This window comes from Spermophilus citellus, assembly GCF_964194105.1.
Source record: "Spermophilus citellus genome assembly, chromosome: 13".
Taxonomy (NCBI): Eukaryota; Metazoa; Chordata; class Mammalia; order Rodentia; family Sciuridae; genus Spermophilus; species Spermophilus citellus.
The window spans coordinates 114,803,426-114,825,128 of record NC_138193.1 but is presented as its reverse complement, the minus strand read 5'-3'; the positions used below and the strand labels follow the sequence as shown (position 1 = coordinate 114,825,128).

Sequence of the window (21,703 nt, the reverse complement as noted above, 5' to 3'; positions counted from 1 at the left end):
GTTTCCACACTGTCCCTGGCACACCCACCGTGGGGACCTGTCCTAGTCCCTAAGAACCATTTTCATGAGTGAAATGTGGCAGCTTTGGGTGCGTGTGTTCATTAGGATGAACCTGCAGCGAGTAAAAAGCATACGGGAAGTCAGAAGTGGACATGGGGCAGGGCAGGGGCTAGTTTTCTCAGCAGTTTTCTAGGTTCAGTTACAGCTGGGAGCTGTGGTTGCTAGCCAGCACGTGCAGTGTGGTCCACGGCCGGGAGGGCGCAGCCTCCATCTGAGCAGGGGCTCCCTAAAGAGCAGGTGCTCCTGTCCCCTGGTGCATGTCTGAGGCCATCATGCGGGGGCTCCCTGCTTCCCTGTGCTTGTGTTACAGAGCCTTCCTTTACCTCGGCCAGAACAACTTTGCGGAAGCCCATAGATTCTTCACAGAGATTTTGAGGATGGAACCCACAAATGCAGTGGTAAGAATCCCAAGAACAGTCCTAGGACACACAGAGCCCTCAGTGTCTTAGGGACTAAGAAGTGGGCATCCTGGCAAACCCAGGCCCTTGACTCTGTGCAGACTGCTGGCACCGTGCAGCTGCAGAGGGCCCTGGGCCCTGGGTGGTGTGAAGCAGGGGTCTAGGCTCTGCCAGGGCCCAAGGTAGCAGTGGGAGCCAACGGCGGGTGTCCTGCTGCCTCTGCATGTCTCCTGTCCCTCAGGCCAACAACAATGCGGCTGTGTGTCTGCTTTACCTGGGCAAACTCAAGGATTCCCTGCGGCAGCTGGAGGCCATGGTCCAGCAGGACCCCAAGCACTACCTGCATGAGAGCGTGCTCTTCAACCTGACCACCATGTATGAGCTGGAGTCCTCGCGGAGCGTGCAGAAGAAGCAGAGCCTGCTCGAGGCCGTCGCGGGCAAGGAAGGGGACAGCTTCAACACACAGTGCCTCAAGCTGGCCTAGGCCCACCAGGGCAGGGTGTCCTGGCCCACACCAGTGACCTCTGTGCACTGTGAACACCGGGCACACGTGCTGCTGCCACTCTGCCAGGCTCAGTGCCGCCTTGCGCTGGAGCCAGGGCCACCGTCAGACCAGACGGCTGCGCCATTGGCCGACCTCCAGCCCCACAGTGCTGTGTGCCCACAGGGGGCCCCGGCTTCTTCGTGGAGGCTGCCCTCTTCAGTCACTCGTTGTAAGCCTACCAGAGAAGAGCTGGAAGGTGTGATGGCAGCTGTTCTCATGGGAGGGTTGAGTGAATCACGGTCCAGAGGCAGCAGCTCCAGTCTTCTGTCTGCCTCGGCCCTCCTGCAGGCTTCACCCCCCCCCCCCCCGCCGGCCGGCGGGCACTGGCTACCTTCGGGAGGGGTGGGTAAGGAGCCCAGGTGCAGACTCCAACAGACGGGCAGAGCTCTCGGGGACCAGGCCCCGGGCACCCTGCACTTGGGTCTGAGAGCCAGGGCCTGTTCCTTAGACTCCACTCTGAAGAACTTAAAATTCTACACTTCACCAACTGACTTCCTTTAAGTGTCTAGTTTTTCTAATACACTTTAAAATAGAATAACTTAAATACTCTGATTTAAACATTTATTGCTCAAAACCATGTTTCTTTTCACTGTACAGTGGAAAGATACAGCCTCTGCCAGGCACCCAGTCCCAAGGTGTTGGTTCAAATGGATTAATTACACATTCAAATAGGAGAAGGGCTGGGCTGGGGCTCAGCAGTGGTGGAGCACACGCTCGCTCGCCTAGCACATGCGGGGCACTGGGTTCGATCCTCAGCACCTCATATAAATAAAATAAAGGTACTGTGGTCCACGTACAACTAAAAAAGTATTTTAAAAAAATTCAAGAGGCAGACAAGAGAATCATTGAACACAGGTGTGGCCTGAAAACTTTTCTCTATAATAAGAGGAAAAACAAGCCAGTGCACCTGTCCTCCCAACCACTCAGGAAGCCAAGACAGGAGCATCACTTGAGCCCCGAAGGTCAAGTCCAGCTTAGGCACAGGCGAGACCCTGTCTTTGTTTCTAAGAAGCCCAAAGGCCTTCCCCGTGAAGTTTTCCTTCAGTCTGGCTTCGGGGATGAGAGATGGCGCTTCTCTTCCCCGAGTCTGGGAATCTCCTGGGGTCACAGAACCACGTGGTGGAAGCAGATGGATGGGACAGGCTCCCACTAGACTCGAGCCAAGCAGCAGGGAAAAGGTCAAGGTTCCGCCCATCAAGCCGCCTCCCTGTGAGCAGAGGCACTCGGGTCATAGCATAGCAGCCGCTGCCCCCCATGTCGGGCTGTCACGCCTTCCCCCCTGAGCGGTCCCATATGACCGAGTCCTGGGTCAGTCCACATTCCCCCAAGAGGAAGGGCTAGCTCGGGGACCTCAACTGGGAGTCCCTGGGCCAGCAGCAGCCGTGGCCCCAGAGACTTCCCAGAAAGGAACATTCTCCCCCAAGGCTTCCAGCATGTGGACCTGGGCCTGGCTGCGCTCCAGGTCCGCCGGCCCCCCAGGCTCCCAGTGTTGTGCAAGCTGGGAACCCTGTCACTGCTGTGCAGGTGAGGCAGTTTGGCATGTGCTCAAAATGGAGAGCTGATGGCAAGTGTCTGTTACGGGTGGAGTACTCCGGTGTAGGCCCAGCCGCTGTCTACACTGCCTGAGGGCCACAGCCTTGGGATGGCCTGGGGGCCTCCCTCTCCCACTCCCAGCCATCTCTCTGTGTTCCCCCAGTCACACCTGCCTGTCCTCTGTGGGGCTGGAAGCCTTTGTGACCCCACAGCTGGCATCCTGGGGGTCCACACCTGCCTCCCCTTCGTTCTGGCCACTGTGCCGCTCCACTGCTGTGGTGCTCAGCCTCCCTCTCAGCAGCGTCCCAGCATCCCCCCGGGAGCTTCCCAGGCCCTCTGGGTGCCTCCCACCCCTGCCGTCCTCAGGCCTTGCCCTGGACTAAAGGAACGACTTGGGGCCTTGCACGTGGGCTCAGGGCTAGACGTGCAGGCCGCTCTCTCGTGGGGCCTCAGAGGTACAGAGGCTGTGCTAAGTGCCTTTGCTGCCACCAGGGACAGAAGAGGGTCATCACTGGTACAGACAGAATAATTCTGTCCCACTGGGTTGAGCCAGGCAGGGAAGCTGAGCACCAGGGTTCCCAGCCCCAGTCCTGGGCACCACATGGTCAGAACAAACACACCAGGGGCCACAGATGTCCAGGAAAAGACACACTGACCTCTCCAGGCAGGGCCCAGGCCTGCGAGTTGAGCTTCACGGGCACACTCAGCGACAGGAACAGACAAGGAGGACCTTCCCACCTGCGGGGGCGGGCTGCAGACGGAGGCTGTAGTGCAGCGTAGGAAGGTGGTCCTGAGTGCGCGGCCATGATCTGTGCTACTCAGGGTCTTGATGTCCCTCCATTACAGGTGCTGCGTGGGCACCTCCTCCCCTGTCAGCCCTGGAAGCCCCCTCAAGGGCCTCCCACCCTCCTCACCCTACTGCTGTCTCCAGGGCACACGCTCCACCCAGTACAGGACCTTCAAGGAAAGGAGCAAGAACAGACACGGTGCCGGGGGAGCTGTGGCCAAGCCTCACACGGCTCAGCACACACTCATGCACACACAGAAGGGGAGTCCACTGTCCCAGGAAGCCCAGCCCTTACCTAAACCTGGCAGTACAAGCAGCTGTTTTCCCACCAACCACTACTGTTATCGTCACTGGTAACAAATGGTGACGCGCCTGTTCGGCATGCCTCGTTTCTCCCCCTGATCACGGGAGAAGCGATCCACAACAGGCTTCTCGGACCATGGCACCTGCCTAGAAACGCTCTCCGAGCATGCTCCGCATCTGTTTCTTTTCTTTTTTTGGCTTGTTGGGAACCCAGGCTGCTCTACCACTGAGCTACATCCCAGCCCTTTTTATTTTGAGGCAGGGTCTTGAACTTGCAGTGCTCCCACCTTGCCTCCCCCTGGACATCAAGGGTACTGTTCAAATGGAACGCGCTCAAGGAGCCCTCGGCGCTCTCCTCTGCAGTGGTGTCCGGCAGAGCTGGGTGGAGGCCCTGTCACATTTCCGCCCCTGGGCCAGGTCCACCACCACTCAAATCAGGCCAGGGCTTGGGCCCACTTCACCAGCACCAGGGATGGGGGATCCTGGGGGAAACCTCGGTGTGCCCACCCCTCTCCCAAAGACTTGCACAAGGCAGTAAGGAAAGCGCTGGGAGCCCAGGTCTTCGCCCACCCGGGTCCTGGAGTGGGCCCTGAGCGCCCACACTTGAGGCTGGGCCCACACTGTCTTTGCCACGCAGTCTTCTTTGCCTTGCTCTGCTGTCACAGCTCCTTGAGAATGTGGAGGCCACCTGGAGCTGCAGACAGACACGGGCACCCTGGCCAGCCTGCTTGCCTGTCCTGGAACAGCGTCTCGCACATAGAGTGCCCCAAGAAGCTCTGGAGTGAAAGTCCCACTCTGCAGTGCACTGGCACAGCAGTGTGCAGTTGGGACCACGGACCAGCTGGGAAGTCCTGCTGGTGAGTCCCACATGCCCCACTAAGCTGTCCCTCCTGTGGGGCAGAGGCGGTGGGTCACAGCTTCTCGACTGGCCTCCTCATCCCCAACCCTGCCCCCCTGAGGCCATGCCCCCTCAGCTCGCATTCCTCCCCAGCTCCCCTCAGAGAGGGCCATTGAGCTCCCGGCTGCCCCCCAGTCTCAGGCCTGTGAAATCTGTCCCTTGCCATCCGTCTGACTCCTGCCACCGCCACCCCCGGCTCTGTTCCAGTCATCAGCCCTGTCTGCCAGGCAGGTCTGCATTTGCTCTTCCTGTCCCTGGAAAGCTATCCACCTAGTGTCCTGAACCAAACTGTCCCCACAAAACTCGTGTATTGAAGCCCTACTGCCACATGAGTGTATTTGAGTAGAAGGGCTTTTAAGAGGTGACCGATGTTAATGAGGACACAAGGTGCCCATTACCTGGGCACAGCCCTGCTAAGCTCCATTTCCGGAGGACTGGCCTGTGCTGGGAGGACTGTAGCTACGCCCCACACCCCAATTCCTTGGGTGCACCCAGCTGAGCCCCCTTCTGCAGCACCTGGCCTAAGCTGGAAGGCAGAGGGATGCACCCCCTCACCAGGCCCCGCCCAGCTGAGCCCCATCCTGTGGCCTGTGCTGGAAGACTGCAGGGTCTCACTGCAGCGCTCAGGGCAGGTGCGCACATGTCACTCACTGCCTGTTCACTCCTCCTAGGTGAACAGGCAGTGCCCCTGTGTCCTTTAGCTCCAGGTGGTGCATAGGATGACAGCACAGGACATCTCAAAAGAGAGCCAGGGGCCCGGAGGCAGGGAGCTGAGTGGACGCAGGCGTCTTGGCCAGCGTGGGCTGCAGTAACCAACACAGCAACAGGGTAGCTTCAACCCCGGAGCACACGCTCTCAAGTTCTGCAGGCTGAAGTCTGAGGCAGAGACTGGGAGCTGGGCTCTCCTCAGCCCTTCCTGGCAGACAGAGGGCGCCCTCTTACTGTGCCCTCAGTGGAGTCCCCTGTGTGCGCACATCACTGGCGCCCCCCCCCCCCCCCCCCCCCCCCCCCGTCAGCCACAGTCCCACAGGGTTGGGGTCCCGCCCTGCCCCACTGGCAGGTCTTCCAGCAAGCTAGGCGCTCTGGAGTGGGGGCTCAGCCAGGCAACACCAAGGTGGAAGGGGTGCAGGACGTCCACCACTTGGCCTCCTACCAGCGTACGCTCTCCAAGGCTGGGAGAGAAAACAGCATGTGCGTTTCTGGAACATGATGGGGCAAGAGGAACCAGTAAAACGGTGAAAGCTGGGGATGGTTTGGTTGATCTGTTCCCAAGAGAAGTCTGTGCAGTACTAAAGCCGTCCTGTCGAGGGACTTTTACGATATGGAAAAACTGTTTTAAAACTCCTACACACTGATGCAGACAGGACTGTGATGCAAGAATGTGCCCAAGGTGCAGGGGGGCCAGTGGGGGTAGAAGTGCACCAAGGAGACGCGGCACAGCCTGCTGGCTGGGCATGCGGACAGCCGACTCGGCCAGGAGCAGGTTGGTGCGACAGGCAGGGCTCGGGTGTGTAAGGTGGATCCACACCATGCAGCGTGGCGGCCACACCCGTCAGTAAGTCTTTCCTTCTGCACATCGACATCTAGAGGCACTTAACGCCAGGCCCAGGGCTGTGGCGGCCACCTGGTGGGCAATGGGCCTTGGCCCTTCCCTCCACTCCCTGCAGGGCCACAGGACACACCCGTGCTCCATGGTATACAGCCCAGCTCCCAGGCCACACCTAGCCAGCCTCTGCCAGCTCCCTGAAGTGCCACACAGCCAGGACCTGCGCATCAGCACCCACAGGGAAACGCAGCAGACCAGCCTCTGCCATCCCGGGGTGGCCTTGCACCCAAATCCTGCCCCATCCCGTGGCAGTCTGCAGTGAGTGCAGGTCACTGTGTCACCGAGTGACAACCATTCTGAGTTCACAACACCAGTGCCACATGATGAGCCAGGGTGTGCATGGGGTACCCTCACCACCATTGCTGCAGGTGGACACTGTCCTGTGACAAGCCAGGGTTATCACAGGTCACCCTCGTGCCACAGCTGCAGGTGGACACTGTCTGGGCCTCTCATTTCCTACATGGTCACGCTTTCCCCTCCTTATTCAGGGTGGTGGTGGATCCTCCGTGAGCCAGGCTGCTGAGACCATGGTGGCTGAACTCTGGAATTCGCATCCAAGCTCTGGGCCATTCACAGCTTCAAGGAAAGCAGAGCAGCCTCTGCCCCGCTGCACTGGAAGGGAGAGCAGGCCCAGCTCAAGTCCTGATGCTCTGACCCACGCTGTCCTTTAGTACAGGACTGGCTGGGTGCCGGTCATGCCTGTAGTCAGAGCCGCACAGGAGGCTGAAGTAGGAGGTCACCAGTTCCAGACCAGCCTGGTAAGTTAGCGAGACTTTGTCTTAGAAGCAAACCTACAAGGACTGGGTGAGCTCAGTGTTGAACACCCTGGGTTCCATCCCTGGCAGGGCAAAAACCAGCACCACACCATGCCCCTGAAACACCTGCTCTGATCCCAGGAATCCGCCCAAGTCAGGAGACCAGCAAGTGCAGACCCAGATCCGGTGTCCAGATACCGTCTGGAAGGACGCTGACCCCCTCGGGTGGGCCACAGGCAGGCAGACCGGCGCCCTCTGGGAGCTGCCTCTGGCAGCACAACTGCGCCCACCATGTTGGTCACACGGAGGAAGAGCCAACTTTCAGTGCTGCTGCTTCTGCAGCCGGGTCATGAGCCCGCTCCCTGCACTGGGGAGGGGTGGGCTTTGCAACCAGCGGCCCTGGGCCCAGCGTCCTGAGGCTTCAGAGTGCAGCTTCCCAGCCACTCGCACTGGGCTCCCGTGACATTCTCCACCACCTCAGGTCCAATCCCCCACCTCCAGGTGTCTTCCCTGGCTCTCGGCCAGCTGTCCCACGGTCCTGGCCTGCCTGGCTGTGATCTAGGCCAGCTGCAGGGCACTGAGAGGACCTGACCATCTGGTGTGTGAGCAGCCACACCTCAGGGTCTGACACCGAGCGCAGCTGAGCTGGCCTCAGAGCTAGGAGGACCTGGTTCCCACTGCCTTCTGAAAAGCAGGACAGACCTGAAGAAGGAATGGGGGATATTTATCTAGTTATTTTAAGGATGAGGGAAAGAATGAAGACCAACTGCAGGAAAACCTGACGGTGTCCACCTCTCAGCCCATCAAGGGCACCGAGGCCTTGCTTGTCCCCATAGGAGAAGCACAGTGGCAAGGTCAAAGGTCCTGTCCTGCCCAGGAGCCCACTGTGTATCTGCTTCTGCTCTGTACTGGGTGCCTGTGGGGCATGCAGATGACTCCCAAGGTGACTCGCGCTGCAGCCACTGTACCCAGCTGCACTCCCAGCCTGGTGCCAGCTCTCCAGAGGCAAATGCTCAGTGAATGAACAGCCACAAAGGGACCTGACCAGGGAATGAGGGGAGAACAACCTGAGGCATCTGGGAAGGCTGGTGGGCAGGGCCATGCACCTAGGCTGGGCTCTGGGCTTCCATGGGTGGCCTCAACAGTGTCACACACCTGGACCTCTCCCTGATACCATGGTGACAAATGGCTCTCTTCTGCCCCAGAAAGTGCCATGGGCCTAAGTCCTCACTCTGGATTCAGAAAGCGCAGGGCAATCAGGGCACACACCACCACTCCAAGAGCCCCTTCCAGCAGGGTCCTCGGCTGTCTCCAGGCCAAGGAGCAGAGCCAAGGCACCCTGTGGGACTTGGCGGGCAAAGAGGTGGGTGCAGAGCAGCCACCTCAGTGGAGTCCCCACCGAGCGCTGGGTCCCTCCGACAGGCAGACGGCCACTGCATGGCTGCCTCTCACTTTCTACCTTTGGTGGTTTTTCCTGGAGACGCTCTAAACCCCGCTGCAGGCCTCCAGGATGATAAGCCCTTGGGGCCGAGCACAGCACCAGGCCAAACATTCTGCCTCCCTCCATCCTCCTGACAGCTCCAGGACAGTGGATGTTTAAATGTCCCTGTAATTAAGTTTTCCTTGTGTAAATCATAAAACTATGTGAGCTTTCTAAAACATGACACACTTCCAATAGAAAACAGATTTTAAAAAAAAAAAAGACTTTTCAAGATCATATCTGAACTTAATATTCTAAATCTGCACGGCAAGAAACAGATTCATCAGACATCTACCTGCCCACCCACACACCCACCCTCCCACCCTCAGTGGCCCCCTACCCACCACCCAAGTCATACTGAATTCTACCACATGCCAGGCTCTGGGAAATGTGCAAAACCCTGATCCTGGCAAATTACTCCCAGTCCCACTGTCGCCTGCCCATCACAGGTGACGAGTTTTGCCTTCAGGTTGCGTCAGAGCGCCAGTCTACAGGACAGAGCTCTGCACTTTGCAAACCACCGGGTGAGCCTCGTATAAGCTAAAGGGCTTCACCTCAGTTGTCAAAGTCATATTTTTGGAATGAAATGTCGGCTGGGGTGCAGCTCAGTGGCAGAGTGCATGCTCAGCACACGAGGCCCTGGGTTTAATAAGAACCCAAAGCAAAGAAAATGAAAAATGTCTAGTGCTGCAGACTTTGCCATGTAATTAGGAAAAAACAGCCCCACCCCCAGAAGTAGGTCACCTCCCTGGAGAGGCACTGGGATTCCAAGGTGACTGACTGATCACCTGCCTCCTGGGAGAAGGTAGGAGGCCACAGACGCCCACATGCCCTGCACACTATCCCTGGTCCTCAGCCCAGGACACTGTCCAGAGCTCACAGACAACAGTATGGGGACAGGTGGACGGCTGCCAGAGCAGGGCAGGGCACCACCACCTACCTGGGACAAGTGTGGCTTCCTGCAGGCCAGCAGCCTACCGGGACTCAGGCTGGCACTGCCCAACCCAGGTTTGCAATTCTACTGTCAGACGCTCCAATCCACACGGTCCTCGAGAGGACTGACTACTTCTGAGGAAGCTGAAAAGCTATCTGGCTCACAGACTTTGGGATTTAAAAAAGACTATTTCCTCCAAGTCCAAGGAATAGCCAGTTGGGCTAAAGACAGGTGAGCTCCACGGGGGCCAGGAGGAGAGGAGCAGTGCTGGTGGGCACAGGGGCCAGCGTGGGAGCCCCGAGAGCGTTTGCTGAATCCCACCAGAAGCCACATGACTGATCACGAGCGGGACGTGAGCGGTGCACCTGGACACAGTGAGCGCCTCCGTTTGCCCAGATCCACACTTTTATTTTAAAGATCTTTAATGCAAGTACAGAATTCGGCGGCTGTGGGTCTGTGGGTGTGCAGTGCCTAGACTGCAGCTCTCTCCAGCTCCCACCCTTGCTCCAGCTTCCAAGACCCCCACCTCCGCTCCACAGCTGCAAGAGGCCTGTGCAGCCTTCTAGGAGCTGGGAATTGGGCTTCACAGCTCACGGGGAGTGCTTCCCTGCTCGTTTATGTTGTTTCTGCCTTTGTCAGGTGCTGGGATGGACCCTGGGGCCTCAGGCACCACACAGGCAAGTGCTCCACCACGAGTCTCACTCAGTTGCTGAGGCTACCCTCGACCTGCCGTCCTCCTGACTCAGCCTCCTAAGTTGTGACCAGTGTGTGCTGCCAGCCCGGGTCACTGCCATTTTTAATGAGCTCCCACAGTGACAATCACTGAGGCATCTGGCTGAGTCGACCGTGTGTCCACAGCAGCAGCTTCTTGGGACAGCAGAGTACCTGCTACTTCGTCTCCAGCTTCTCTTCTGACCAATAAGGAGGAAGAAGCGGACAGCAGGAGTGAAGAGCAGAGAGATGGGACGTCCTGCTCACTTTGCAAGGGCAGGCCAGGCGAGGCAGCGGCGGTGGACGGCAGAGACAAAGGGCTGGGAAGGCGGCCCTGCGAGCAGGGCTCCCAGAGACAGCACTGCAGGGCCCACTGCCGCCACGGCCCAGCCGGCCTGCGCACTCCTTTAAAATGCAGGGACCTGCCCAAGGCCACACCCTGAGCACAGCCCAGGCACAAACGCTGCGTACCTTCCAACAGGTGCACTGACCAACACCTGTCCAGGTGTGCCCTGCTCAGCCAGCCAGGGTGTCCTTCCAGAGGGGCGGCCTCACACGAGACAACCAGCAGTGGCTCCACTGGGACTTGGGAACACCGCCAGCCGCACAGAGGCAACTCGAGCTGTAGGTGGGTTTCGTGGCACCTGAGAGGGGGCGTGAAGGAACCAGAAACAGCCTGCTGCAGGACGGCTTCAGAGGAGACCCCGGACACTGAGCTCGGCGAGACAGCGACTCCCTGCTTCGGGAGGCTTCAGCCGCGTGCTCTGAACATCCCGCTGGGCTCAGTGGTGGAGCCTGCAGTCCGGCTCCTTGGGAGGCTGAGGCAGGAGGCGCGTGTGAGCACGGGAGTTCAAGGCCAGTCTGGGCCACACCGAGAGGCCCCTCTCGAGGGAAAGACAAGCAGCAGCACCTGAGCCGCACACAGAGCTGCACTGAAGAGGCAAGAGCGCAGGAAGCCAGTCGGAGACCCTACCCGAGGCTCCACTTCCAGATTCTGGAACACTCCCTGGCGTGGCTGGCATGGGCAGGGAGGGGCAGGGGGTCGGGCACCTCCTGGCTGGTGAGACTGCCCAGAACCCCTGACTGAGGGCGTGTCACACAGCTGTAGCCTGCCCGAGTGCACTGTGACAACGCAGACACAGGGGAAAGTGAGACATGACCAGGCTCACAGGGTCGCTGGCTCCTAGGGCTGGCAGAAGTCTGCCACCCGCCTCCGTCCTCCTGAAGCCTGAGGAGCTACAGAGGACAGGAGGAAAACATGTCCCATGTACGATGACCATTAGAAATCCATCCACAGAAACAGCTCCAGCAGACCAGCCCTGGTTCTGGCCACGGAAACCCATCTACAGCTCGAGCAGCCTCTGCCCGCGGGAGGCGAGCCCCACACCAGGTGCAGGTGATGAAGGGTGATGGGCACCAAGTCCGCATCCAGTTAAAACAGGAGCTCAGGATGAGCCACCATGTTCCAACCACAGGGAGACTGCGGGGTCTCCGTGATCGGGATCTCAGAGCTTGCGGAACCTAGAAACCTCACACTGGAAAACACCAACACGGTCAGTCTGTGAGCTAACCACACACACCCAGCGCCTCACAGTGAATTCAAACGCACGATCATGAGCCAGGCAAACCCACAGGCACTCAGAGGCAACTCCAAGCCCCTGCGTGAGGTCAAGGCACTTTATTCCCAACAGGAGGGGACACAGGCAGCCCAAGGCACACCAGCCGGAGCTCTTCCCAGCCCACGTGCCCCGGGCGGACAGCGCCTCGCCTCCCTCCGGCTGCCTGTCTCTAGGACTGCTCCTGTGCACAGCACTCAGGCTGACCAGTGTCAGCTGACCTGGGGCAGTGACCCCCAGGAGCTGACTCCTGTGTTCTGTCACGGATGACTGCACTGCCCGCCAGACTCTTGCACATAGCAGGATTGATCAGAGGGAATCAGGGGCTCTCCACTTCATTCACATCCACGAGAAACCGATTCCCAGCTCCATTCATTATAAGTACTCTGATCAGATGTCTGCAAAGGAAAGACAGCCGCTGTCCACTGCATGAAAGCCAAGCGAGGAGGTGGCTCTCAGGGTGCTGCACAGAGCCTGCAGGCGAGCTGCTCCCGGGTGCAGTGCGCTAGGCCGTCTGGGCCAGGAACCTCACATACTGCTCCCGGGCGGGGAAATGGTCGGCCGGCCGGTTGTATGCTGTCCACACTGGTTCTCCCACAAACAGCCGCATGGCCTTCACGTAGTTCTGGGGACAGACAGACACCGCATCTCATTTGACCCATCGCCTCTCACACATTCCCACGTTAACAAGACGCCCTCACAGCTGTCCTACTGCCGCTCAATCGATGCTCATCCCACACTGGACCCTCTGCCTAAGTGGCCACCCTATGCAGAAGGCTCCCGTGGTAGTGGGTGGAAGCCTCTGCAGCTGAAGCCTGGAAACAGACCAGTCGTGGACACTAGCACCGTCCCTTGCTCTCTGCCCCATGGGCACAGCCTCCCCACGAGTCAGCACTGGGGCCCCATGCTGCTGGCTGGGCAGAGGACAGCTGGCACCACCCATCCAAACTGGAACATGCCCGCCTGCTAACGCAGGGCGCACGGTTAGAGGTGTGCGCGGCAGGTGAACTCACTTCAGTGCAACTACAACTGGGCGGTGTCACTCGGGATAGCACTCCTTAGAGAATCAAAGGTGGAAACAATCACACGCCCTCCACAGAGGCCACCCAGTCAGTGAAATGAACCAGTGGGTAAACGCACAGGGCTCGTCCAGCCGCGGAGCATGTGCAGCCAAGAGTGCAAACAAACATGCAGGTGGAGGACCACCCCTCCCCGGTGCATCAGCGGAACAGAGCACATGCAGAACCGTGCAGAGAAGGGAAAAGGACCCCGACCCCATTCACTGGAATATGTACAAAACCTCTCTAAAAAGGCATTTTGAGATGTGACGCAGCCATCCACAGGGAGGGGACTTGGGAACTGGGACCAGGGGTCAGGCGGAGACTCTCTTGTTTCCTAACTCAGAATTTCAAGCTGTATGCACTTATTATCTATTAAAGACCATGCTAGCTCTCAAGTCGAGCCCAGATCACACCCGCGCGCAGGGTGCTCATTTCTACACCCCGGCAACCGGACGGCTGCATCTCCGCTGTTAACATCCAAAAATGACAGGAGTCCCACCCTACGGGTGCCTCCCGGGCACCGGCCCTACACAACGAGAAAGGGCACTGGAACCCCTCTTTGCTCTGTGGACGGCCCACACACGGCCCCAGGCAGGCCGCTGCCCTTGTCCCTGAGCATGAGCTGCCAGGTCGTGAGCTGCGCCACCCACGCTCCCTCATCAGTCTCAGTGGCACGGCCGGCAGGAGCGCACTGTCGGGGGCACCCGGCCAGCTCCGATGTCCAGCGCAGGCAGACGCAGACGGAGGTCAGCAGATCCTACCTTCTCGTCCAGCGTGAAGCGGTGATAGATGCCGGCGGGAAGAGTGATCATGTCTCCCTTCTCCATGGAAATGCGGATCCACTGGTCCTCCCTGTCCCGGACGTCAAAGTACCCGCTGCCCTCCAGGATGTAGCGGATCTCCTCGTCCAGGTGCAGGTGCTCCTGGTAGAACACCTTGATCTAGGCAGGAGGCAGAGTCGCTCAGTCTGCTGGGCACGAACCTGAGCACACGCGGCCCCCACCTGCACGGCTAGAATCTGGTGACGGGAAACCAGCCACGCAGGCTAAGGAGGGCCAGGAGGGGCCAGGAGGGGCCAGGAGGGGCCAGGAGGGGCCAGGAGGGCCAGGAGGGCCAGGAGGGGCCAGGAGGGGCCAGGAGGGGCCAGGAGGGGCCAGGAGGGGCCAGGAGGGCCAGGAGGGGCCAGGAGGGGCCAGGAGAGCCAGGAGGGGCCAGGAGGAGCCAGGAGGGGCCAGGAGGGGCCAGGAGAGCCAGGAGGGGCCAGGAGGGGCCAGGAGAGCTACAAGGGTCCAGGAGGGGCCAGGAGGGGCCCAGGAGGGCCAGGAGGGGCCAGGAGGAGCCAGGAGGGGCCAGGAGGAGCCAGGAGGGGCCAGGAGGAGCCAGGAGAACCAGGAGAGCTACAAGGGTCCAGGAGGGGCCCAGGAGGGCCAGGAAGGGCCAGGAGGGCCTCGAGGGGCCAGAGGGCCGGGAGGGCCAGGAAAGCCCTGAGGGGTGGGCCAGAATAGTCAAGGAACCCACTGATGCCCTGCAGGGGCAGGCCACACTCACATAGCCCAGGTGCCAGGCAACAATCCCATTCTTAACACACAACCACACCGGGCAGGTCTCCTTGTCATCCCAGTTTTACAGATGAGGGAGACTACAGGCACAGAGAGGGCAGGTCACGGGCTCAGTGTCACAGAGCAAGACTGCCCCGCAGATCCAGCTCCACACTCACTCTCACACTGACCACGAAGCGCTCAGCGGGACAGCAGCCGTGGTCTCAATGTAACCCCCACTTGTTCAAACTTACTCTGCATCTTTCTGACGGTCGTCTCTCCCTGCGTTTCATAATGAAGATATCAAGTACACAGAAGCTGGCCCTTTAGATGAAGGCCGAATACCCCCACCGAGAGCCAGGAGTGTCAGGGCCTCCCGCCCCTCGCAGGAGGCTGTGTGCCTTCACCGTGGCGTCTGGAAAATCATCACTTCAGAGAAAGACCAGCGGGCACCGCACTGAGATGCCACCTCGCCCTCGGACCTCGAGCCCCTCGACGTGCAGCAGCTTGGCCACCACAGCCTCGGGGCACGATGGTGGGCATTCTGTCACAGCAGCCGGGGCTAAGCGGGTCGGGGACGGGAAACCCAGCTCTAGTCCCTCTGCCGTCCCGCCATTGTGCCCCACTTAGGGGGCACAGGCAGAGGCTCAGCACAGAGTGAACCATCCTACCAATGCAGCGCGACAGGAAAAGGAAACGAAAGCAAGCTCATCGAGAGGGAGGAGACTGCTCACGTGACTCGATCCCCTTGCGAACACCCAGAGCTGGCAGAGAAGAACTACAGCCAGGTTGGACCAGGAGTCTCCCATCCTCCCGCACACCAGCAACCACAGGGTCTGAGATCAACACCACACTCACATCAGCACCACCTCAAAACAAGAGTCCTAAGTGCAAACTCAAAATCAGTACAAAGGGAATATGAGGAAAACCTCAAACTCTGATGAAAGAAATCAAGGAAGAACTAAAAGGAGTGGAGAGACCCTCCATGCTCATGGGTGGAAAGGCCCAGTGTCCCAAGACGGCGCTCTCCCCAGCAGAGTCGACAGGTTCGGGCCAGCTGTTTTGCAGATGTTAGCACACTGATTCCAAAGCTAAGTGGAGAGACACAAGACCAGTAATAACTATGACAACACTGAAGGAATGGACCGCAGTTGCACCCAACCTCAAGACTTCCTAGAGAAAGCCATGGTGATCGCCCAGTATGGTATTCATAGAAGAATGGACAGGGGTCAACGGGAGGAGACTGCTCAAGTGACGCCATCACCTTCTACATAACTGGCAGGCAGAGTGGAAGGGAAAAGAGGCAGACAAAACTTGGAATAAAGAAGGCCAAGAATTTCCCCAAGTGAACTGCGGACACCAAACCACAGAGATCAGGAAACTGAGTGGCCAGCAGAGGAGCCCAGCCCCCACCCCGAGGCACAGCCCACCACAACTGCGGACAACCAACAGACAGCAAACGTGAAAGGATCAGAGGAAAGTGCACCGACCTAGAGACGCAGGAGGAGAAGAATCACGTCAGCCTCTCCCAGAAACCACGCAGGACGGAAGGAAGGCGCCCACCCAACCTGAAAAGGGAGGGCAGGGCGGCGTGTCTTTCTTCCCCAGGGACTGGACCCTTTACCACAGAGCTACATCCCCACCCTTTTCTATTTTTTATGTTTTAATATTTTTTAGTTGTAGATGGACACAGTATCTTTTCCTGTGGTGCTGACGATGGACCCAGGGCCTCACAGGTGCGCGGCAGGCGCTCTACCCCTGAGCCACAGCCCCAGCCTCTCTATTTTTTATTTTGAGAGGGTCGGGCTAAGCTGTGGAGTCTGGCCTTAAATTTGGCCCAAGTGTCTGGGATCACAGGTGTGTGCCACCACACCCAGTTCCAGCACCAAAAACAGTGAAGGAGAACTTTTTCAGACAAACAAAAACTGAGGGAATTTGTCACCAGGAGACCTGCTTAGCAAGAAATGCTAAAGATGTTCTTCAAACCAAAAAGAAAATTACATAAGTCTGAAACTCAGATCTATGAAAGAGAGGAAATAAAGATAAAATAAATATTTGATTTTCATTATTCTTCAATGATCTAGTATCTAACTTCTCTGAGCCATGGGAGTGACAGGAGGAAAAAACTGAGCCCCTCGGTCCAGGGTGAACATGTCTCACAAACCCTAAGAATTATAAAATTAGAATTATAAAAAATTATAAATAGAATTATAAAAAATAGTCAGTTAAAACCAGACAAAGCAGGAAAAAAGTGGGAAAATTTAAAAAGTACAACTAGAAAACAGTTATAGATATGGTGGATATTTCAATTATATTAACAAACAGTTTTAATGTGGGTTGTCCAAGTACAACCAATTAGAAGACAAACTGTTTGAATGACTACTAAAAAAAATAATTCTATGTTAAAGCCGGGCTTGGTGGTGCATGCCTATATCCTAGCAACTCAGGAGACTGAAGCAGGAGAATCGCAAGTTGGAAGCCAGCCTCGGCAACTTGGCAAGACCCTTAGCAACTTAATAAAACTCTGTCTCTGTCTCAACATGAAAAAAAAAAAGGGTTAAGCATGTAGCTCAGTGGGCTTCAAGAGCTCTGGGCTTCATCCCCAGAACCAAAAACAAAATCATACGTCGTCTACAGGGTTGGAAGTAAAAGGAAGGAGAGGTGCTCCTGTCAACACGCTCCCCAGAAAGCAGGTCATCGCGTCACCAGGGAGGAGACGGCCTTTCTCCCAGAGGACACGACCATCCCCGGCACGCACGCATCCTAAGCATCACACCCACAAGGTCAACACTAAAGGAACCGGAGGGCGAGACAGACGAGTCCACCCCAGCCGGCACTTCAGCAGCCCACCATCAGGAACAGCAGACCACAGGCAGGACACCAGCAAGGACGCGCTGGCCCCACAGCACCATCAGCTGCCCGGCTATAAGGGGCCTTCAGAGACAACGTCACCAACACAGAGACCACATTCTGGGCCAGAAAACATATCTCAAAGTCACAATCACAAAACCTCAAGTCACACAAAGTACATCCCCTACCTACATGGAATCCAATTAGAAACAGAAGAAGGTCTTTAGAAAAATCCCCAAATAACTGGAAACTGATACATGTCTTTAAAAGTAAAACACAGCCAGGCAGGGAAACACATGCCCCGTCGTCCCAGCTCTCGGAGGCCGAGACAGAGGGGCACAAGTTCAAGGCCAGCCTCAGTAACTTGGCAAGACTATCTCAAAATAAAAAGGGATTGGACGTAGCTCAGTGGCAGAGCAACCCTGAGTTCAATCCCCAGCACCAAAAAAAAAGAGAGAGAACAAAAAATCCCTCATGAGTCAAAGTCAAAGTCAGAAAGGAAATTTTTACTGAGTAAAAATTAAATCAAAACGTACCAAAATGTTTTTGATACCACTAGATAGAGTCACCGTGCGGGTAAGCCTGAGCACTAAACACCTGCATTAAACAGCAGAAGAGGGCTGGGGCTGGAGCTCAGTGGTGGAGCACGTGCCTCGCTCGGGAGGCCCTGGTTCGATCCTCAGCACCATATAAAAGTAAACAGAAGGTACTGTGTCCATACACAACTATTTAAAGATTTTTTAAATAAAAAAGAAGAAAAGACTCAAGCCAGTGACCTCAGCTTCCACCTCCAGACATTAGGAAAAAGAAGAGCAAACTGAACCCACAGTACACAGAAGGGGGCAAAGGTCAGGAAGGAATCAATGAAGCAGAAACAGAAACCGGGAGGAAATCGATGAGCCCAGGGTCATTCGCGAGGTCAGCGAGAGCGTAAGCCTGCGCAGGCCCAGGATGGCCGGGGCACCAGGAGTGGGGGGTGGCCAAGCAGGGCACAGCTCCACGGTGGACAGCCCTGGGCACTCCCAAGGCCCCAGAGCCTGGGCCTCTGGACCGCCCAAGCTAACAGAGAGCTGGGTTCACAGCTGCCAGCGTCCCACAAAGTGCAGCCCCGCGAGGGCAGCCTCCCTGCTCAGCCCAGCAGCCCACACGTCCTTCCCAGCCCCTAAGTTAGGCTGTTCAGAGGAACAGGGAGAAAGCCTGAGTCTCGCAAGAGCAGCCCCTTACCTTCTCCTCGTAGTTGGGAAGCTTATCTTTGCATATGGTGATGATGTCCATCCAGGAGTAGTTTCTCTCCCTCCGGATCTTTTCCAATTCCGGATCATTCTCATATTTGTCAGCATCCAGCTAACAAGTTTAGACAACAAAAAGGAGTCATGTTAATAGGAGGTAGAAACACTCTCTTCCCAGACTGTGGTTGTGCCCCGACCGTACACTATTGCAAACTAGAACCACCTAATCTCCAGCTGCCTGCGCGGTACACAAGACCACTCGGATCCCTACTAAACCAGTTTTCACCACTCGGATCCCTACTAAAACCTGACAAAATTACAGGGGGCACTGTTTTTGGTTTTTGGTTTGTTTGGTTGATTGGCTGGTTTTTTAGGGGGGTTGGCTTTGAATTGGTGATCCTCCAGCCTCAGCTTCTCAAGTTGCTGGGATTATAGGCAGGTGCCATCATGCCCAGTAGGGGTCCCATTGCTTTGAATCCAGCTCTGCATCCGGCAACAGGCCAGACAATGTTAAATGCTATCAAACAAAATGAGAGAGGTCCCCAGACAGACCTGTTTTTCCTGGAAACATTAGACACCAGTCTCCTGGTCAGCTGATAAGAAGCCATATTCTGCTTTCACCCCCACAAAAGGAACTTGACATTAATCAATAGCTTATTCTCCTCTTGCTGTCTCTTGTTCCCACCTTATGAAGCTCACCCTTCTACCAATACCCAGGGAGTGCTCGTTCTGCACTCCTCTTGCCCTTGGGGTGCTGGTACAGACACCTACACACATGCCCAGTTCCTTACATAAAACAGCGCAGGATGGGCACATAACCTACACCCATCCTTCTTCGTACTTTAAATCATCTCTGGATACCTAACAGGATGCAAATGCTACATAAATACTTGTTCTACTGTATTCTGAAGGGATGATAAGGCTGCGCAGGTTCAGGGCAGATGCAATTTTGTTATTATTGTCAATCAGCAGTTGATTGACTGCCTGGTGCACAATGTAAAGACACAGAGGATGACTGTATTTCACAGAATGCAGACTGCCTGGCCTCACAAATCTTGAGCAAAAGCCAATTAGTTCTTCAACAAACTTTGCAGTGCATGGTGGCATATACCTGTAACCCCAGAAACTGCAGAGACTAAGGCAGGAGAATCATAAGTTTTAAACTGGCCTCAGAAATTCAGCAAGAACCTGTCTCAAGATAAAAACTAAAAAAGGTCTGGGGATGTGGTTCAGCATCCCCACTACTGAGCACCCCTGGGCTCAGCCCCCACTACTGAGAAAATAAAGATCTTTAACTAATTTCACTTTTGGATGCCACTGGTCCATCTCAGTCACTAGGAAAGCACAGGACAGTGCACCAGGCACGGGTAGCCCGTGGTAAGCAAGGGACCTTCCGCAGCCCTGGGGTCCTCCTCTGGGCTGCAGAAGGAAGACATCCTGGCTGACCCAGGGAACAAGGCACTTTAACACAGTCCCACTCTCCAGACACGTCTGAAGTTGGCCTTTACCTCATTTTTGTTTTTAACTGTCACAACAAAACTCTAGGAGTGCCGTGATCTGACCCTTGTGCTTGGGACTGGGGATAAATCAGATGTCACTCTTCGTCAAAACCTATTTTCCTATCATAACAGAAACCACAAAGCCCTTGACTGCACTGAAGACTGTACCTTCCAGAGGTCAGAACTCGGCTATGGCCCACAAAAGACAAGTCCAGTCTAGAATTAACCTATTCAGCCTTTAAGGGAAAGATACCTGGGCCTGGCTCCATAAGTCAGAGCTGAGCTCCTCTGCTCAGTCCCGGCACCAGCAGGACCCTCTGGCTTCGCCTGTCTCCAGCTGTCTTTTTTTTTTTTTTTGATGCCAGGGATTGAACTCAGGGGCACTTGGCCACACAGCCACATCCCAGCCCTATTTTGAATTTTAGTTAGAGACACGGTCTCACTGAGTTGCTTAGCACCTGGCATTGCTGAGGCTGGCTTTGAACTCTTGATCCTCCTGTGTCAACCTCCAGGAGCGGCTGGGATTACAGGCACTGCATGCACCACTGCACCTGGCTAGCTGCCTGCTTTTGGCTGGCATTAAGTCACTAATTCTGGCCAGGCATGGCATTACATGCCAGTAATACCTGTGACTTGGGAGGTTGAGGCAGGAAGATCCCAAGTTTGAGGTCAGCCTCAGCAAATTAGCAAAGCCCTATTTCAAAATAAAACATAAAGTGTTGAGAATGTGGCTCAGTGGTGGAGCACTCCTGGGTTCAACCCCCATACTGGAGGCCTGGCCTTTCTCAGCTCTCATGTAGGTTGCACGTCTGAGGATCTGGTCACAGCCATGACGGCCTGTTCCTTTCCAGCCACCTCAAGGCCACTCATGTTGAAACCAGGGACCTTTCACCTGCGTCCAGACAACACCATCCTCAGATCTTGCCAATACCATTTTCTGAACCTGCATCCAAGAAGACGCCCCAAGATCAACTGCATACACTGACCACGCTTACTGTGTCTCCAGTCCCCCTTCACCCTTCTTCTTCCCATGCACGTCCCTAACCCTACCCTCAGGAGGCGCCCTAGGGAAGGGGGGGATGTAGGCCTGGGCCTGTTTTCGTTTTGATCACAACTGAATGCAGACTAGCGAGAGCAACAGTCACCCCCGGCGCATCCCCGTGGCCTCCCCGGGGGTGGGGAGCGGCGCCTGCCGACACTGAACACCGGCCCGCAGCGGCGGCACCAGCTTCGCAGAGCACACGTCCGCCGAGCGGGGTCCACCTGAACCAGGGACCCCAGCCCACGGGAGCTCCGCGGGCCCCCGCACTGCCGCCCCGGGCCTGGTGAGGCCACGGCTGCCCCCAGGTGCTCCGGGCCACTCGGCTGAGCCGGGGTCCCGCCGCCCCGCGCCGTGCGAGCATGCGCAGCGCGCCCGGCCGTCGAGAGCGCCCTCGAACCTTCCAGTAGAGCACGCCGAGCCCGCGCAGCTGCTCCAGGCCCACCGCGCGGCCGGGCTCGGGGCGGTGCGGCAGCCGCGGGTCGTCCGCGGACTCGTCCATGTACCAGGCCTGCACCATGGCGACGGCGCGGCCAGCCGGGCTCTGGCGGAGGGGAGGGCCGGGCGGGAGGGCAGAGACGGGACAGGGAGGTGGGCGGGGCCGGGCCGGGAGGTGGGCGGGGCCGGGAGGTGGGCGGGGCAGGGCCGGGAGGTGGGCGGGGCAGGGCCGGGAGGTGGGCGGGGCAGGGCCGGGAGGTGGGCGGGGCAGGGGAGAGCAGAGAACGGACAGGGAGGTGGGCGGGGCCATGACCGGGGAGGAGGGCGGGCCCGGGCCGGGAAGGTGGGCGGGGCCGGGCCGGGGAGGGCAAAGTCCGGACAGGGAGGTGGGCAGGGACATGGAGGTAGGCGGGACCGGGGAGGG

General features: G+C 57.3%; 2 protein-coding genes across 3 annotated transcripts in view; one reads left to right on the top strand and one right to left on the bottom strand.

The window, feature by feature from the left end:
* TRAPPC12 (trafficking protein particle complex subunit 12) overlaps positions 1–1,493 on the top strand; it is a 60,709-nt gene extending 59,216 nt beyond the window's left edge. Inside the window, exons 11-12 of the mRNA XM_081264931.1 lie at positions 371–458; positions 700–1,493. Of these exons, the coding sequence (XP_081121057.1) occupies positions 371–458; positions 700–942 (331 nt within the window). The 3' untranslated portion in view covers positions 943–1,493. The remainder of the gene's footprint in view (positions 1–370; positions 459–699) is intronic.
* Positions 1–21,414, bottom strand: part of ADI1 (acireductone dioxygenase 1) — a 214,875-nt gene extending 193,461 nt beyond the window's left edge. Inside the window, exons 1-4 of one of the 2 annotated variants that reach the window (XR_014018626.1) lie at positions 21,242–21,414; positions 18,299–18,418; positions 13,448–13,627; positions 11,975–12,250 (exon numbers count right to left, since the gene is read on the bottom strand). Coding sequence is in view for 1 of the 2 variants with exons in the window: in XM_081264944.1 (XP_081121070.1) it covers positions 12,131–12,250; positions 13,448–13,627; positions 18,299–18,418; positions 21,242–21,361 (540 nt within the window). In the remaining variant the exon portion in view is untranslated. Of the gene's footprint in view, positions 1–11,672; positions 12,251–13,447; positions 13,628–18,298; positions 18,419–21,241 lie in introns of those variants that run through there. The other variant, XM_081264944.1, reaches the window with a different exon arrangement.
* Between the last annotated feature and the right edge of the window lie 289 nt (positions 21,415–21,703).